At 42.3% G+C, this 19,482-nt stretch overlaps 2 protein-coding genes across 2 annotated transcripts; one reads left to right on the forward strand and one right to left on the reverse strand.

Moving 5' to 3' along the window:
* Nucleotides 1–10: 10 nt before the first annotated feature.
* Nucleotides 11–9,573, reverse strand: znf142 (zinc finger protein 142; the record flags this gene model as incomplete). The annotated part of the gene is made up of 8 exons (XM_083922088.1): nucleotides 9,530–9,573; nucleotides 9,149–9,435; nucleotides 8,815–9,036; nucleotides 7,042–7,866; nucleotides 6,722–6,899; nucleotides 2,683–5,638; nucleotides 2,136–2,241; nucleotides 11–513 (listed from the first exon to the last, which is right to left on the reverse strand). Exons 2-8 carry the CDS (start codon nucleotides 9,342–9,344, stop codon nucleotides 11–13), a joined length of 4,986 nt encoding a protein of 1,661 aa, XP_083778214.1. The 5' UTR covers nucleotides 9,345–9,435; nucleotides 9,530–9,573.
* Nucleotides 9,574–11,040: 1,467 nt separating this feature from the next.
* Nucleotides 11,041–15,182, forward strand: bcs1l (BC1 (ubiquinol-cytochrome c reductase) synthesis-like). The gene is made up of 7 exons (XM_083921009.1): nucleotides 11,041–11,650; nucleotides 11,841–11,980; nucleotides 12,427–12,621; nucleotides 13,620–13,683; nucleotides 13,814–13,986; nucleotides 14,263–14,380; nucleotides 14,931–15,182. Exons 1-7 carry the CDS (start codon nucleotides 11,331–11,333, stop codon nucleotides 15,178–15,180), a joined length of 1,260 nt encoding a protein of 419 aa, XP_083777135.1. The 5' UTR covers nucleotides 11,041–11,330; the 3' UTR covers nucleotides 15,181–15,182.
* The last annotated feature ends 4,300 nt before the right edge of the window (nucleotides 15,183–19,482 follow it).

Raw genomic sequence — 19,482 nt, forward strand, 5'->3', positions numbered from 1 at the left:
TTGTTGCCTCTCAGTCTTTTGTCTCGCCGTCTTCGTCTTTCTGCACAACCTCGTCAACTACTTCCTGTACCTCGGCCGATGCTCTCTCATCCAGTGTCCCCTGCAAAGCCTCCTTCAGGGTCAGGCTAACTGCTGCAGAGTCCCTCACCACCCCCTGCTCCACTGACACCTCTGGATGGTGCCTCTGCAGATGCTTGACCACCTGGAACTTCTGTTTGGCTCTGTAGGAGCAGTGGCGACAGCAGAAAGGTTGTTGCTTGGTGTGCGAGAGGTAGTGATGTCTGAGACCTGCCGGCCACCGGAAGGCCTTGTGGCACAAGCCGCACATGTATGGCCGATCGTCGCTATGTTGCCGCTGGTGGGTCTTCAGTATAAAACTAGTCTTGAAGGCTTTGCCGCATTTCTCGCAGACGTGAGGGCGCAGTTCGCAGTGTTGCGTGTCCCGGTGTGCACGGAGAGCATCCGCTCTGTTAGTGCGGTAGTCACAGTCATCACACGCATATGGCTTGTCCCCTGCAGAGGACACATTAATGTTATTTTTCTAAAAAAAATTCTCAACACCAAATGTGTGAAGGACACTTACAAAACCAAACTCAGATAAGTGCTTGAAAAACTGAAAAATCCATCAACAAAAACAAACCATCCTCAAACCAAAAAAAAGGCTGTATAGACAAATTTGTGCAAGCAGCTTATTGCCATCCATATTTACATTTGTTGTTAGGTGGTGACCTACAGTGGTCATAGTAATTATGGTGGGAGCGAAGGAGGAAGTCAGATGAAATAGTATAAAGAGCACCAAAGTCAAGGTAAACATGAGGTGGAGGTGGTGGATGGGTCAAATGAACACATGACTTTCCCCCAGGAGACTGCAGTTTGTATCTTGTGTGAAACCATAGACCGTATAAAAGAATTGGACGTAGCTTCTGGATCTGAAAAGTGAAGCCAATGGTGCCTTAAACCTGCATTCTTTCTAATTTCCAGCAGATGGCAGCTCCACTGGTAGCAAAAAGAAGTCTGATAATATAGGAGTCAATAAGAAAAATGATCCTACTGAAATGATTTATGATCTCAGGAAACATTTTCCTAATGAGTTTATGGTCTCAATAACTAGTTCAAGTCTTCTTCAGTACATGATGTTCATTTTTAAAATAATAAAATAAATAAAATATTTAAAATAATAATAAAACATTTAGAGAAAAATAGAAGATAAAGCAGGGGATTCTTTAGGTAGTGACCACCTTGTGATTGACAGCTCGCTGTGTAAATTGTAACATTGTGGTCACTAAAAAATGTCTTATTCAGGGTTCGGTTGCACCTTGTTTACAAAGCAGATGTTAGCTGGTAACTTAAAGTGAAATTCCAGCATAAAATCCAGGGTCTTTTTCAGCAAATACACTGATCAAATAAGCCATCGAGGCAATCTTTTTTGTGTAACAACTATTAACAGAAAGATCCGGCAGAGTTGCTAACAGCCGGACGTGGCTAACGCTGATTAGCTTGGGGCAGTATGGTGAAGGCATTAAAACGTCTTTTTTAACCACTAATACTGCTCAAAATAACAGCAAACCTCTGCAGTAGCATGAGAAGAGTCCCTACACAGAAAACAAAGCACCAATGGGCTCCTTCCTTTTGGATTGACTTTGGTAATCCACTTAAATGGACTTTACTATGAGAGGAGCTGGTACAGGGGCCAGTAGGTAAATCTAAACACTCTTTTAATAAACTCTGGGCTTTGTTTTCTGTGTAGGGACTCATCTCATGCTACTGAAGAGGGTTGCTGTTATTTTGAGCAATAATCGTGGTTAAAAAAGCTGTTTTAATGCCTTCACCGTAATGCCCCGAGCTAATCACTGTTAGCCACATTACATTAATTACTGTTTGCGACTTAACCGTTAATTGAAAAATTGTCTCGATGGCTTATTTGATGAGTGTATTTGCCGAAAAAGACCCTGGGATGATTTTACGCCGGAATTACAATGTCATTTTCATACAGCTCCGTGTCGGGTTGAAAACGAGATGACTCATGTCATGACTCTGTGGAGAGAGACACTGCTGACAGAGGCAAAAATCATTGTCCAAACAGTTCTCTAATCTTATGTAGTGATCAAGTAATACACTTTATGTCTGGCTCATACCTGTGTGCTTCGTCATGTGGTACTTCAGCTGAGTCGCCCACTTGCATTTGTAGCCGCACTCTGGACAAAGGTACTTCTTCTCTTCTTGATGAACCCTCATGTGAAGCTATGGTAGAATTGATTATTAAATACAGGAAAATAAAAGGGCATGGATTATTGTCATTATACTTTACTTTTTTTAAAATACAGACAGTGTTATTATAGTGCAGAGATTGCATATAATATCTATATCTATGGTTTATTATGAAACATTAAAATAAGAGACATTTTGAAAGATATTGTTTGATAATTTGGGAACCACACTGATTCAATTTCTTGACAAATTTTAGATGAAAGGATCAACACCACTCTAAGATAGGATAGTGGGATTAATCTCTTAATTTCCACAAATATAAATAAACATAAACATAAGCGTCCCTTATGAGAGAATTGTGACTAAGATGTGTACTGGTGTTCCTCTTAAGAAATAATGAACTAATTGTATACAAAACAGCACATTGAATGAACTTTAATCTAACAAACAACATGCTATAAACTTCGATCTTACCTTCAACCTGGACGGATCAGTGCAGGTGTAACTACACTGCTCACAGCTGTACGGCTTCTCTCCAGTGTGTATGCGAATGTGCCACGTGATCTTCTGCTTATTCCGGGTTGAATACTTGCAGTCTGTGCATTTGTACAGACGCTTGCCTCCGTGTGAACGGAGGTGCTGCTCTAACACCAGCTGATGCTGACATGCAAACTGACAAGAGCTGCACTTGAGAGGCTTGTCCTCTGCAGATCCCTCCTCGTGTTCGTTGAGCAGGTGTTGAGCTAAAAGCTGCCGTGTTTTGGTAGCGAAGAGGCAAAGCTGACACTGATGAGCCAGGTGGGTTCTCTGATGATTCGCAAGGCTTTCCTTTGTCTTAAAAGACTCCTGGCAGGTGTTGCACTTTACCTCAGAGTGCTTGCTCTCTTGGTGGCTCTTCAGAGTGACCTCGCTGCTACATGTGTAGTCACACTGCTTGCATGAGAAACAGACCAGGAGCTGGTGGACGCGCTTACAGTGATTTCTTAGTGCGACTTCTGAACTAAACTGAGCATCACAATGAGTGCAGGCATGGTGTAACTCCCCAGTGTGGCATCTGAGTTTGTGCCTTCTTACATCGTCAAGCGTGTAGCCACTGAAGTCACACAGCTGGCATAAGTGTGCCGGCTGTTTGTCGTGGATGCGCATCTTGTGCTGACGCAATTTGGTCAAAGCCCCAAAGGTCTTGTTGCAGACATCACAGCTGTGACGACCGATCCCTGTGTGGAGAGTTTCATGCTCCTCCAAGCGATAGCGCCTTGTGGTGCTAAAAGGACAATACCGACAATGATGCGGTCGTGCACCTCTGTGTTTGAGCGCGACATGTTGTGCCAAGCATCGTTCTTGTTTACAGGTGAAAGTACAGTGCTGGCAATGCAAACGTTTAGCAACACCAACCTTTTTGTTGTGATGGACACACAGGATGTGACGGGTCAAAGAGGTTTTAGATTTGGCAACAAACGAACACATGGTGCATTGGACTTCATCTGGCTTCAAGCAGCCTCTCTTTTCATGACTGTCTAATGTCCTTTTCTGATTGCACTTAAATGCACAGCTTGGACAAGAGAATATTTGATGTTTCTCAGGAGCTTTCACAGTTCTGTCATTGTTCTCTTCCAATAAGTCTTCTTTTTCTTTGGCTGGCTGGTTACCAAACTCATCCTCCATTTCTGGAATGATCTTATTCTCTCTTTTCTGTAAGATTTTTTTGCAAGTTGAGAGGTGCCGCTCAACTGTTGCAAGCCTGACTGATGAGAAGCTGCAAAGCTTGCATCTGAATTTCCCATCTTCTTTAGTGTAAAGGGACTTTTGTGGTGGAACATTTCTTTTTTTGTTATTAGAAAATAATTTCTTTTTCGCAAGTTTAACTTCCAAAAGCTTTTTTGTCGGAATTTTGCTTTGCTGCTGTCCTGATACACTGGATGTGACAGCATTATGAACAAAGCCTTTACAGTTTGTTGAATGAGATGTACATACTTCCTCTTCTTGCTGATGAAATTCCCGATCGTTTGAATCAGTGGAAATCCTATGTTGTGAAGATAGAATCTCTGTCTGATTGAAGTTTGTTCCCTCATCCAGTCGTCTGGCTCCTTCTTGACCTACAGTAGAGTTGTCTTCTGCTGCTGTTTTTGAAATGCCAACAAATGTCCTTGTTTTTCTGGGAAGAGCTGGGCACTTCTTTGCAAGGTGGCTGTCAAGGCCTCGCCTCTGCTTGAACTGAGCACCACAGGCCTGGCACTTGTGTCCTTTTATTCTACCATGGCACAAAGCCTGACAGTGGTACTTCAAAGCGGTCTCCTTACTGGTTACATAAGTGCACTTGTCGCAGCGATAAACGTCTTTAGTTGGCACCACAAGCATTTGCACCCGCCCATCTAAAACCATGGCTTCTGCTTGGTCCTTGTCGTGCTTCTTCATAGCTTTCAGATGACTTTCCGATTCTAATGGCTGATTTTGCTCCAATGGAAAAGTGGAATTGATTGTTCCACGATCATTCTCCACCTCAGGTGTTTGACACTCCCTATTTTTAACTGGTTGACTTTTATTATTCAGCGGCTCATAGTTGTCATCTAAGTCACTCTGCTCACATCCTGCATCTGCCATAGCTGCATTTTCTTCCTCTGATGAAGAGAAAGCTGCCTTCTCTTGTGATATGTCAGAGCCTTTGCAGTTTATATCGCGTGAGCTTGGTATTAGATTTGCACAATTTCCTTCCTGATTTTGCAAAGACAAGGTCTGATAGTCAGTGGTGGATAGTGTTGTCAAAACAAGAGTACAGTACTCTTCCGGACTGTTCCCAGATGGAGGACTATCTGAAACACCCTCATTAACAACCTCTTGAGAAACAACATCAAAAGCATCCACAGTCTGTGAACCAGCCACGGATCCTTCATTAGCACTGTGATCTGCTGAGCCAGGAAGAGCCGACTGTTCTCTTGGAGAAGGGGGAGGTCCTTTAGATATTGACAGTTCAGACTGCTCTTGAGCTGTTGTGGGCTTACTGTAAAAATCCTGCAAGAACTCAGTTGAGTTCCTTTCCTTCTCCTTTGCAGCGTAGTTCTCTAGCCATGCTTTGTCCCCAGGTACGTAGCCATGAGCTTTCCTCTTGTGCAGGAAGAGGCTGATGCTACTGAAAGATGAATAGAAGCAGAGGGCACACCGGAACTCTTTCAGCTTGGTATGTTTGCAGTTCTCATGGTTTTGGAGGGCTTGTCTGTAGCAGGTAGTGTATGTGCAGTATTTGCACTTGTAGACAGATGGCGGTTTCTCCTCACCAGAGTGTTTGGCCAACATGTGATTACGGAGCTCATATTTACGCTTGCAAGCATAGGCACAGATCTCACACATAAGTGATTTGGCCTGATGTCGTAATTTGTGGCTATTTAGCTGGTCCATGCGGTGACAGCGGTAGGGACACTGGTCACACTGATACCTAGGACAGGAAACAGAGAGTTTAGTCATAACAATACAATAAAAGTCTTGTAGAACACTGTGTGCTGGTTAGACCATCTTGGGTGTATAAGAAAACTACAGCCACAGACAGCCAAAGTGGGATCAACCACACACACTGCTTTGCCATCGGTTGAGACTGCGAGCCTTGAAACAAAGTTCGAAACAAAGTTCACCAAAGTTGAACTCTATGATAATTTGTTTTGCCACAGGAAGTTAATGTTTTATTCACTCTTTTGCTGACATAGAATGGAAGTGAACAGGAGAAAGATAATAACCTATGTTAATTCTGTGCATGTGTGACGACACTTAACACCGTATTTAAAAGCCTGTGAAATAAATAACAATTTACAGCTACGATTAGTGACCTGACAGATCCACTGTTGAAAGATATTAAACCAACACATATGCAATCTGCATACTTTTGTTTGTTGTTTATTTTAAGTTTAATATAGCCTAATATATACTATACAGTATAGAGTCATTGAGAATAATTGGTTTTGTAAGTTCATTTAATCTTTATAATACATACCTATGGTGATTTCTTACTAACATCTATGTGTAAACAAGCAGTTGTGATGCAAGTGGCATTGTTCACGTAGACGTTCTACAGAAGTTTCTGATCGTGGCAGAAAAAGGGGCAGTGGCTCCATTGTAGAGTAGATTTACTTCTCTTCGGGACTTTCTGCCATTTTTTTTGTCATTTGTTCACAATATACCTCTGCCCCTATTGCTCATGGGTTTCACTAACTGATTGTGCATCTCGCTGATACGCTCCAAAGTAAAACAAGATATGCAGGCTAGCCAAACTGTGTGCGAAAGAAGAGGCATCACAGATAGAGCCAAAGTAACATGAGAGGTAGTTTGTGTGCAGATATTCTCAGAATCCTCTATTCAGGCTAAATAAATGAAAACACCTGTGTACCAATTGTGTGTAGGGACATTGAGCTAAATAAGTATATAGTTGAAAACACATCTTCCTTTTTTGATAATTGTGTGTGTACCTAGCAGTGCGGTAATGATAGGAAGATGAAACATGACCAACAGTTGTATGAGAAGCATCTACCTGAGGTCTCCTGCATGTTTCCTCATATGGACATTCAGATAGTGTTTCCATTTAGTGATGTATCCACATTCAGCGCACATAAAGTTCTTGTCGTCCGAGTGAGTGAGCATATGTTTAGAGAGGTAGGACTCATCTCGGCACCTGAAGTCACACAGGCTACACTTGTGGGGCTTCTCGCCTATTACAGAGAAAAAAAGAATACATCAGGAGATGTTGTGCCAAAAGTAGCTCCTTACAAGAGCTACCCAAAAACAAACGTACAGACTAGACAAGACAGATGGAAAAACCATTAGAACATTAAAATTCAATTCCCTCCTCACCACTGTGCATCAGCATGTGTCGCTTCAAGCCCCGTTTATGCGAGGTCACGTAGCTGCACTGAGAGCAGCGATGGATCTTCTCGTTGGCGTGCAAATGTCCGATGTGCTTCTCAAACTCCACAGGGTTAAATGTGACAAAGGAGCAAAAGTCGCAGCAAAGCTTGTCATCTCCTGGGTGGCCGTGTCGCTGGTGCTGGAGGAAGACGGTTTTATTGGAACATGAGAACTCACACTGTGAGCAGTGGTAGGCGAGGTGCGTCCGATAATGAGCCTCCATGTCCGTCTCACTTTGGAAGATGGCACCACAGGCATGATGACGACACTCCACAGCCCTGACCCCATGCACCCCAGCAGTGTGTCTAAGAAGCTCTTTGCGCAAAGAGCTCTGGAAAGAACATCCGTCTTGGAAGCAGGCCACTGGCGTGCTGTCTGACAGGATGTTGTGCGCCTTCATGTGGGCCTTGAGGGACCTGCTCTGCCGAAAGCTTTGACCACAGGTGGGGCAGGGATAGCTATGAGTGTTTGCATCATCTTCTGCTTCATCTGCATGCACGCTGGCAATGTGGCGGCGGATTGCATTCCGCTCCACAGCAGAATATTCACACAAGTGGCAATTGTGAACCTTTTCACCCGCCTCGCGGAGTCTATGTACGCGCAGCTTGCTCTTGCTGGTGAAGTAACGCTTGCAGGTGGGACACTGAAGGCTGGGGTCAGGAAAATGTAAATGCAGGTGCTCCTGCAAATGGGAGCGCATTTTGAAGCAGCGTCGACACTTGGGGCAGGTGTGGGTGCGATAGGTGTGCTCTGATCCCTCTGCAAGGTACTCTGATGGAAGAACATTTGGAATTAATTTTGAAGAAAGTGGGAAAGTTTTATATTTTCCACTGACACATTAAAAATATTTAAACAGAATTAAAACGTAATCGTAAGACACACACTTCACACTTTTGCTGCTACAGATGCAACAACAGCATTTTAGGCTGATAACACTGCCGAGACAAAACACTTTACCCACATAATCATTCCCTCAATTGCAATTTTTTAAATGTAACTTTTTATTGCAACTTCATTGCCTCCTAACATTTGTGACTGCATTTGTCTCAATGTACTCACTGTTGATGTTGGTGTATATACTATATATTACCTTTTATTATTTTTTCAAGCATCATTTGTATAGTAGATATTCATAATTATTGTTGTACTTTTGTTTATGCAATATGTCAATGAATGTCCTCACAAACATCGATGTGCGAGAATGTGTGCGTGTGTGTGTGTGTGTGTCATCATGCCAAAATGTCCTGGAGACACCTACTGTAGAGGGAGTATTTTTCCAAGTGTTTATATTTCTGTCTGGGTCTCTGCTGCATATTTTATCACTGCACCACAATTGTACAAGATACACTCACGAAACTTTACAGATGTGTAGCTGAGATCAAAATGAAGGCTGATATTAAAAATGGGTGTGATCTAAGCAAGAGCAGGAAGAACGCCTACGCCTCTGGCCAAATTTGGTGTTGCAGCTTGTGTGATCCCATCGCAAGATGGTCGCTAGTGTATTCATGTTATTATTTAAATTTTTAAAACTATGTTTCTGTTCTACTTCTGCGACATTCAACATTTCCTGCAAAAGATCAATAAAGTTGATCTTGTTTCACTTAAATGTGCAATGACCGTTTTTTTTGGCCACTTGGATACAAGTTATGAGCCATTATCACTTTTTAAGTTCATATGGAAAAACCAAGTACAACATACCAAGCAGACTGGTGTACATACCTTTGGATGGCAGTGGTTCAGCACCCACTGCTGATGGTTTGTCTCTTTCCACTGTCTTTCTCACTCTTTTAATATTGTGTCTCTCAGGCTGTTCCTCATTCCTGTGTTCTGGTAATGGCGATGCATGAGCTGGGTTGGATATCAGTTTTCTTTTGGGCCTGTCAAACACCTGAGGTCGGTGGCTTCCATTAGTATACACATTTGTAGCTGCAGTCTCATTCTCTATAAACAGATGTGCCAACGTGTTAAGGTTAAAATCTACTTTCTTTTTGAAAAACAAACACAGATTTATGGAATTTTTGCATAACACCAACTCACTGCAGTGTCTGTTTACCTTGAGATGTTGGTAGATGTTTGTGCTCCAAGAGGTGGCCACTCAGTTCTTCTGCATCTTGAGTGACAAACTGACACTCAAAGCAGCCAAATGGCATGTGGCCCTGCAAGTGTCTCTCCATGTCCCCCTGTGTGAGGAATGACACTTTGCAGGACTGGATGGCGCAAGGAATAAGAGTGAGACCATGTGTAGACATCAAGTGGGCTTGATATTCCTGACAGTCTGTGCTGCTGAACTGGCAGCCTCCCTCAGTGCAGGCGAATGGGCCTTCAGCATCAACATGCCCACTGTGAAGGGTTTTAAAGTGGCGTTTAAAGACACTCTGCTTTGAAAAAACCTCACTGCACTGAGAACACTTGTAGTTAGCCAGCTGTTTTTTACTGGATGGAGTGACCGGCTTCTCTGAGCAGATGTGTGAGGTGAACAATCCACTGTCTGAGAAACTCTGCCCACATTTTTCACATGCATGAGGTTCCACTGCCTCCATTGATTCTGAAAGAACACCACAGAATGTATTACAATGTGACAGATTTTGGCATGGCATACATTTTTAACTTTTATATCAATTTACTATCATTCCGAGCGCACATGTACATATAATACATTCTACAGTCCACCAGATTATTCACATGTGTTTGTTGTTTGCAATTTTAGTCAAATCTTTACTTATTCAGCTCAATAATAAAGTTAAAACACAACAGTTCTGTGAGGACTGTAAATGCTTTGTAACCACATAATAATGACTTGCAATAACATCTCATCTCATCTCATCTTCAACCTCTTATCAGGGGGCAGCAGCTTTAGCAGGGGACCCCAAACTTCTCATATCTAACACAATCACACATACAAAATTGCATATTGTAGCCAGGGATTAAAATGGGATTCATGAGGAAGATTGGGTATGGAAGTGGTGGTTCCCCCCCTGTTTCATAGGGATTCTTTTTTTCAGTAGAAAGAAGTTCTTAGATGTAGATGGTCCTGAGGAACAAGGGGTCTGTTGCTGTTGAATTTTCTAAATGTCATTAAAAAAAAAGTAGTAAAAAAGTAATGTACCACAAAGTCAATGCCATTCACCTCCAGCTCACCTAACATGTTTATATTCATTTTATTTATTTATTGATAATTTGGGTGAGGCTCTGTGAAGTCCCAAAAATGTCATACATTTATGGTTCACGAAATTCCTGTCCATGCGTAAAAATAGACACATATTTACACTACAATTATCTACCATAACTTACAGGCTTAGTACAATACATTATGTTTTCATTATTAGACCAATTTTGAATTCCCACTTGTTTTATATTTCTTGAAATGCATGTAGTACAATACATAAATCCAACCTACTGCCTGTGTTTCCGCGGTCCATTCTATCTGAAAAACAGAACACCAACCATTGTCAGTTCAGCAGCATCCAGCTCGCGTCTTTACTGCGTGTTAGTAAGATGACTTCATTATTATTATTGAGGGACGGCGGCAGAAGTTCCACTTACTTTGTATGATAATAACTGGTACCAATATGCTTATAACACCGCTGTTCACGTTAGCTGAGCTATCGTTAGCTAATCGTTATTTTTGGTCGCACTGCTAAAGTCTCAGTTCCTAGTCGCCGTCGCCTTCTTGGTCCGTACAGTCTGCAGAAGAATACACAAACCATAATATCCATCAACATATCCGTCTAACGCTACATGGGTTGTCGGCTTCGCTTGCGAGCAAAAATTATCTTAAAAATTACCCAAAGAGGAACGAATGTTTGAGGACAAGCGAAGAGTCGGAATGATATTTGTGAAACACAGGAAGTGTAGTAGAGGTCGCTGCCCACATACACTGTAAGCTGAATGTAAGCATGGGGATGCTAGTTATAGGAGAGTGCTGTTTACATAGAAACGCTGTAACGTTACACTGGGAATAATAACCTCCGAGACAGCGGTGTGAAATGGAGACAAAGAAGGCAAGCCGGTGGGATATTTGCTCATTATTTAACGTGTATCATTAGAAACTACCACAACTCTTACTAGATTGCAATGTCCCCAGCTAGGCAGCAGGTCTTCAGCTACTGACAGATATACTAACAATATTAAATAGTCTGGACTGCCGCACAGTTTGCACTTTGGTCTGTGCTCCTACAACGCGTTTTAACAACTATATAGTCTGATTCCACTGGGGGTGTGCAGATACCAGCAACATGCCCCTGTCAGACTTTCTGGACGGCCTGAAGGACAACCCATACTTTGGGGCTGGGTTTGGGCTTGTTGGGATTGGGACAGCGTTGGCAGTGGCAAGGAAAGGTGCCCAGGTGGGAATGATCTTCTTCCGCAGGAACTACATGATCACTCTGGAGGTCCCCAGCAGGGATAAGAGCTACCACTGGCTGCTTAGCTGGATCACAAAACACGCCAAGCACACTCAGCACCTCAGCGTGGAGACCTCCTACCTGGCACATGAGAGTGGACGGGTTCACACACAGTTTGACTTCCACCCAAGCCCTGGGAACCACATCATCTGGTCAGAACAGTTCTCTAAATATCCTTCTTTAAATATGCTTTAGCATGGTACCAATGCACATAACACATTGATAACCCCTTATATAATCTGCACACGATTAGAAGATGTATCATAACACACATTTATTGATCTGCTTGACAAATGGCATTCTTTTTGTCAACAGAACACTGTATACTATTGTGACCTGCAGGTACGGGAGGAGGTGGATCAGGGTGGAGAGGACCAGAGAGAAGCAGATGGTGGATCTGCACACAGGAACCCCATGGGAGTCTGTAACCTTCACTGCTTTAGGCAGAGACAGACAAATTTTCTTTAATATCTTACAAGAAGGTAAAGATTTATGCGTGTCTGCAGTATATATGTACACATCTCACAGAGGCATACCATATTAGAGCTTCAATACACTTGACTAATGGGCAGGGGACGGCACAATATTTGTTAAAGATAAAATATGTGTCAAAATATCATCCTGAATTAAGTATTGTGGTACTGCAGAGATGTTCCAGCCTACAAATCCTATTCCACAGACTTAAGACACAGATCCTCGAAAAATCGCACTGTGATCATTTTTTATATATTTTTCAATGAAAAAGAGATAGTAATGATTCCAAAATGATCATTCCCTCCAATATCCTGAATCATATAGTGATTGCAATATCTATGAAATAATCGCATTAAGATATTTTCCTTATTTCGTGCAGCCTTACGCTTGACTTGTGTTGCATCTCTTTACCATTTAGAGGCCATTCAGTGCAGTTTTTAATCGTGTTTTGCAGCCAGAGAATTGGCCCTGAAGCAGGAAGAGGGACGGACAGTGATGTACACAGCCATGGGCGGTGAGTGGAGGCCCTTTGGGTTTCCACGGCGACGCAGGCCGCTTAGCTCTGTGGTTCTGGAGAAGGGCTTGGCCGAAAGGATTGTAGATGATGTGAAGGACTTCATCGGAAACCCCAAGTGGTACACAGACAGAGGTAGAATATGTGTTTGAGTGTATTATATTTTTATATTACCTGGTTTTATAATTTAGGTTTTCATCCCATGACAGTTACTGTTGTGAAGTACTGTGCTTGCTGGGTCTATTAACTCTTTCTTGATCAAGCATGCACTGACAATTTGACATCTAATATTTGAGAGCTGAGGAAGTCTTGTGCAAGTTCAGTTTCCTACATGCACTTGAATGCATCAACTCACAAAATAACTCTATAAATACATGAATGTGCAAGCTGGTTTTCATGAATGGTAGTATGCTTGGGAAATGGTAGCAGTGATGTAGTTTCTTTAAAAACTAAAACATGAATGTTCCTATTAGATTTATTTTTTAAATATATAATCTGTAATCAAAGAGTGAGTTAAAACAATGGTGATTGATCATATGACCCACTAGCACAAGAAAGCACTTGTTGCCTTTGTGAGTATTCTTATCTGTGTGTCTGTGGAGATGTTTCCTCTCTAAATCCAAATGCGCTGTGTTATTGTGCGGCCCAAGTTAAGTGTGTCACTGTCGGTTATGCAGCGTTCATTTGTACTCAGAAATCGGGAACTTCCAACTCCTGACAAGTAAAAGTGCAATCAAAGGGAACGTTCGAGTCTGAATTCCGAATCAGGCTCCCTCTTGTGTGTCTGGGAGATGAGGTCCCACAGGTAGTGATGTCCAAATGAAGCTTCATGAAGCATTTACTTTATTTTCTGAGTCCAGTAGATGGAGGGTAGAAAACACACTGAATCACCATTCATTGAGCCCTTTTTTTAAACCAAGAGCTCCATCTAGTGGACTCAACAAATACAACTAATGCTTCATGAAGCTTCATTTGGACATCCCTACCCAGAGGCTCGCCTGCATTTACATCTTACCACCAAAGCGACTGCTAGAAACAACTATCTCAATTCTAACGGATTACAACTTTAAATTAAAATGAGGCAGACATTTCAGTTATTCTGTGTTCTTTTTTTTGTCTTTTTGCCAATGCAGGCATCCCCTACAGAAGAGGTTATCTGCTGTATGGCCCCCCAGGGTGTGGGAAAAGCAGCTTCATGTGAGTGTGCTTTGGATTTGAATCCACAACCTTCCTGTTAAGTCAGGAACTGTTCTGAGTCTGGGTGTTTGAAAGACAGGCTGTATGTCAAGTACTTGGATGCAAATTCACCTACACTATTATATTCCAGCACGGCACTGGCAGGCGAGCTGGGCTACAGCATCTGTCTGATGAGTCTGAGTGACCGAAGCCTTTCAGATGACCGTTTGAACCACCTCCTGAGCGTGGCACCGCAGCAAAGCATCATACTGTTGGAAGACGTAGATGCAGCCTTTGTCAGCCGAGAGCTGCTTCCCACAGAGAGTAAGTAGCAGGGCAGGACCAGTGGTCTTTGGTTTTAGAATCAGAAAGAGAAGCAACTTAAAGAAGAGGTTGAACTTTAAAACCGGACTGTTAATATACCAATATTATTAGAAATGACCCTCTATTTACATGTTTTCATTTATGTATCAACTTATATTTTTTGGTGTAGAAGACATAATATTAACTACTGAGGTCACTTATATAGCTGTGGTTGTCTGTCTTTGTGTTTCATTCTCTTTAAGGGTGACTTTTAAATTTCCTGTCTTTGCCTTCCAGACCCTCTGGCCTACCAGGGAATGGGGAGACTGACCTTTAGTGGCCTGCTTAATTCTTTGGATGGAGTAGCTTCATCTGAGGCCAGAATAGTTTTTATGACCACCAACTTCATTGAGAGGTATTGTTGGAAGAAAATTTGTTAAAGCACGACTTATGATATTTGGTATATGGTATTTGGTGTAACGCATCTTTGACTTCATTGAAAATTGAGATCAAAAATCCAAATCAAACAGAGAAAATAACATGTCTTTAAATGCAACTATATCCTTGATTTTTATTTTGTGTTGCTGAAGAAAAACTCAAGGCAGTGCAGGTACTAGACTGACATGCCTGCTGTCCAGCCATTTCTCCCATTGAAAATGTGTGGCGCAAAATACAGAGACCCGGGACTGTTGAGTAACTGAAGAGAATTCCACCTACGAAGCTTCAAGAATTAGTGTCCTCAGTTCCCAAATGCTTATTGAGTGTTGTTAAATGAAAACGTGATGAAACACAGTTGTAAACATGCTCCTGTCCCAGCTTATTTGGAACGTGTTGCAGGCATCAAATAACATCAAATATTTGCAAAAAAAACCCGTTTTGTTCCTTGACATTTCACTGATGAGTTTCACATACATTAAGGAGCATTTTCATTAACTCCCAGTCTTGTTTGTAATCTCTGCACACAGGTTAGACTCAGCACTGATCCGACCCGGCCGTGTTGATCTGAAGCAGTACATTGGGAATTGCACTCACTGGCAGCTTACACAGATGTTCTGGCGGTTCTACCCAGATGAGCCTGCCTCTGAAGGAGAGCGGTTTGCAGAGCGTGCCTTAGCCACCCACTCTGAGATTAGCGCTGCCCAGGTGCAAGGACACTTTCTGCTGCACAAAATGGACCCTGCAGGATCTATAGACAATGTTGCCCAGATGAAATAATGACAGGGTTGCAAGGTGTTGGAGACTGGTAATTTAATAAAGAGAAACCTTAGAATCATTGTTTTTATATTTTCAGGTGAAGTATTAACACAGATGTGCGTTGGTGCCACAGGCTGCTTTTGCAGTATATGATTGATACCAAATAAATAAATTTCTGTTCAGTGCAATACCTCATGTGAAAGATACATTCTCCCCATGTTATGGCGCTTTCACACCAGCCTTATTTAGTTTGGTTTGGGTGTGCACCAGTAGTGGACCAAATGAGCAGACTGAGACCTGGTAAAAGAGGTGGTCTCGGTCCGCTTCCAAACAAACTCTGGTGCGGTTTGTTTGTGGTGAGAACGTCATTGGACCTGGGTCCGCACTTACCGCAGAAAGCACTGCATATTTTTGGACCAACCCAGCTCCTGTAGGCAGCTACGTGATTTACGTAATGATCAAGTACCTCCCCTGTCACCACAACAAATACAACACCCCAGCATGAGTCACCACGGACAAACCTGGAGAAGTAATGTTATAACCGAGGACCAAAGCCAAAATCAACCCTTGCAGTTTTCTCTCCATTGTGACGTTACTTGTGGTGGGTGCTTGTCTGCTGTTACTCTGTTTACATTCTCAGCATTTGCCAGCATGGCAATTCTGACCAATAGGAGAGCAGTTCAGGATCTATCTTATTACCCCTGCCCCAGACACTTCTGACCAATGAGTGAAGTCTTTTTTCCCAAACCTTTATTGAGTCGAAGTGCAGCTATATTTTGGTTCATTTTTGCAAGTCATCAACTGATTTGAACCAGATCAAATTAATAGGTGTGAAAGCGAACCAGACCAGCTCAAAATAAAAACTATTCATTTATGCATCTGGTGCACACCAGGGAAGTTGACTAGCAACAGACTATCACGTGTGAAAGTGGCCTTAGACTATCACGGAGTGCCATGGAGCAAGGGACTGAAGCCCTAGCTCCTTCAGTTATGCAGCTCAATGGGCAACAGCAGTTAAGTTTTTTCCAGAAAAAATCCTTTGAAAACACGCAAGGCATGTTAATGTTTATCTCTTCTGACCTGGAACCAGCACACCACGGCTCTTTGCTGACATGCCTGGGTTAACGCAGCCAGGCACGTTCCATAATCCACATGTAAACAAAAGCATCACTCAACTTTTTATTACATGAAAAGCCAGAAGGGTTCGAGGAAGTCTACATCCACAGAAGATCTGTGGTTAGTTCTCCAAGATGTTTGGAACAACCTACCAGACGAGTTCCTTCAAAAAGTGTACCTACAAGAATTGGACCAGGTTCTCAAAATTCTCAGCATTTGATTGAGAAATAATTTAACTAATTTATTTGTCCACTAACATCTGCCATCATTTCAGACCCCGTTCTTCTACTCCTGCCCACCAGTTGTCCTCATTGAGTTCCTATCTTTGCCAGTCAGGTGACCTCACACTTATCTGCTGTCATGATCCTCAATAACCCATCATCCCCAAAGTGTGTGCTTTAGACCTATAGTATTCTACTTATAATTGCCACCAGTGTGTATCGTGCCTCTTAGCATTTTGCTGTTTAATTTTACTGCCTGCTTTACGTGCCTTAACCCTTTACCTGTTTAACCTGGTGGTGTCACGTGTTATGCCTGCTCTGATTTTAATGCTCCTGTTATTTAAGTCCGTCTCTGTCGAAATGCAGAGCCTTCACAATGTACATGCATACAAACATACATAGGTCTACACACACACACACACACACACACACACACACACACGCACACGCATACTGTATTTCCCTTCAAAATCGGAAGATGTCCACCAGTGCCATCAGCTCGGAACTGGCAGAAACCAGTGGGACCCAGGTCCACCCATCCACTGTCCTGAGAGGTCTGGCCAGAAATGGTCTTTATGGAAGAGTTGCAGCCAAAAAGCAAAACCTCCAACAAGGAAGCAAGGCCAAGAGACTTAACTATGCATGAAAACATAGGAACTGGGGTACAGGAAAAAATGGCAGCAGGGTCTCTTGACTGGTGAGTCAAATTTTGAAATATTTGGCTGTAGTAGCAGGCAGTTTTTTGCCTAGAGGTTTTTTTTGGCAGTTTTTAAGCCTTTTCTTAGATAGGACAGGGTGAGAGAGAGACACGTGCAACAAAGGGCCGAAGGTCAGAGTCAAACCCATGGCCACTGCCTTGAGGACTTTGTCAGGTTTAAGCAACCTAAAACACCCAAAACTTAACAAAAGAGAGAAAGACAAGAGTTATTTTACTTGCAAGGAGAACGGACAGAGATGTGTTCAGCTACAGTCTCCTACCGCTCTGAGGTAATCTCTGCCGGACCCCTTCATTTTATTGGCTTTTGGTGGTTACAATGTATACAATGAATTACCATTCTTAAGGTGAGGGTCACATAGCTGCAACTCAAGACATATCCTGTCCTTGATCAGTTGAGCAGGGTCTGTGTTTCCACAGACCCCCCTTTTGGTGACACATTAACAATCAGGCTTATCTGATTTCCTTGACCTGCAAAGCACCTCTGCACAACTTGGCTATACACACACCCCAAGTAATGTTAGTTAAAATGCAAAGGCAATTTGAGTAAATATGAGATTACTTTATGCACATTTATTCCAACATTTCCCTCCTGTTTATCACATATTTGTTCAAATTCTCATATCACTTTCAGTCAGCCACGTGTTTGATTTTCAGCTGTAAGATCATTTTCATGAGCACAAAATACATTTACAGTCAGAAGTTTCTTAATACATGTCAGAGTCATAGTTGGTTGGATCAAGACACAGTTCCGTCAAATCAAAAGGAGTTTCCTGGTTGTCGTCATCTTTGCTTTCATCATCACTTTGGGGATCGCTGCCAAGCAAAGGATACAGCTGCTCCATTTTGTTCTCCATGGGTGAAATAGCTGTAGTAATGAGACGGTTAAGCAAAGCACACATACAGGAAACACAACCGCATCCACACAAGGTTAAAACTGCAGCAAAAACTGCTATTGAGACTAGGATAGAGGACACCAAAGTTCTATACTTCCCAAAAGCATCTATCCAGGAGTCCCACATAGTGGTACAGACTCCAGAATGCTCCTTCATCTTACTGTTGAGAGTACGGAGCCCTGCTATTGCCTTGGTGAAGTTGCCATCAGCAGCAGTGTTGTTAGGGATGTAAGTGCAGCACTGTTCACCGAACATTGCACATACCCCTCCTTTCTCGGCCAATAGCATGTTCAGGGCTATTCGGTTTTGGAATGCCATGAGTGAAGTTGCAGCTAATTGATCATGAACTGCTTCGAACCCACTTTGTGTCCAATAACCTAGCTTTTGCACATTGTAGTGGATGTAATTGATTCTGTCAACGTTCTTGTGAACTTTACACCACAAGCAAAAAATAGATTCAAAACCATTAGATATCTGATTGGCTTCTTTATATTCCTCTTGCACCCCTCGTGGAACACCTATATCATCAATGTATGTTGGATCTCTTACATCTATCCATTTTGCAGATCTTTTCACACGTTGCCACTGTTCAGGCATTAAACTGGATCCATTTGCTGCTAAATCTGCAGCAGACATAGGATGAATAGATATTGGCAAGAGCAATATTATGAGAGCACAGTATTCCGTCACATCTCTCGGTAAATTATTAAACAATCTCTTGTCACCACTGCACCATCAGATGTCGCTTCTTGACACAGGTTTATATTGTCCATCTACGGGAACAATTACTTCACACCATTCATTTGAGAGATTGCCTAGTCGTTTTTCTCCTTCTGTCATGTTTATACATGTAAAGTTGCCTGGTGCTACTTTTTTAGAAAACATTACTTTCTTAAGGTCGATCGCAGTGATCGGGAAAATAGAATCCCAGTATCTACAATTTTCCCTAGGATTTGTGTTATTCATTATGTCAGCTACACATATTTGGGGAATTATAGCTGGGATTATTTGTAAGAGGGGTCTAGGACTCATAACGCTACACAATTCTGTTTAGACATGTTAGCAGCTTGTTCAACCATTAATAACCAATTGGTATTATGTCCAGATACCCCTGTTGCCGCCTGGAACCATTCATCTGGAGTATACGCTACTGTAGGTTCTCCAAATGCAAAAACTCCTTGTTCACTACATTTATACATGCATAGACTTATTAGGAACAAAGGATCATTATTATTAAACAGAGAGATGTCACTCAGCAATAAATGGCATCTCCTAACCATCTTTGGATCATTTTGGCTAAATCTCCTCTACTTGGTTTGGTGTCTTATAAACGCTTCACTGACTTTCAGGTCTATCCAGCCTCTGTACGTCTGAA

This window comes from Echiichthys vipera (genome assembly GCF_963691815.1).
Source record: "Echiichthys vipera genome assembly, chromosome: 10".
Taxonomy (NCBI): domain Eukaryota; kingdom Metazoa; phylum Chordata; class Actinopteri; order Perciformes; family Trachinidae; genus Echiichthys; species Echiichthys vipera.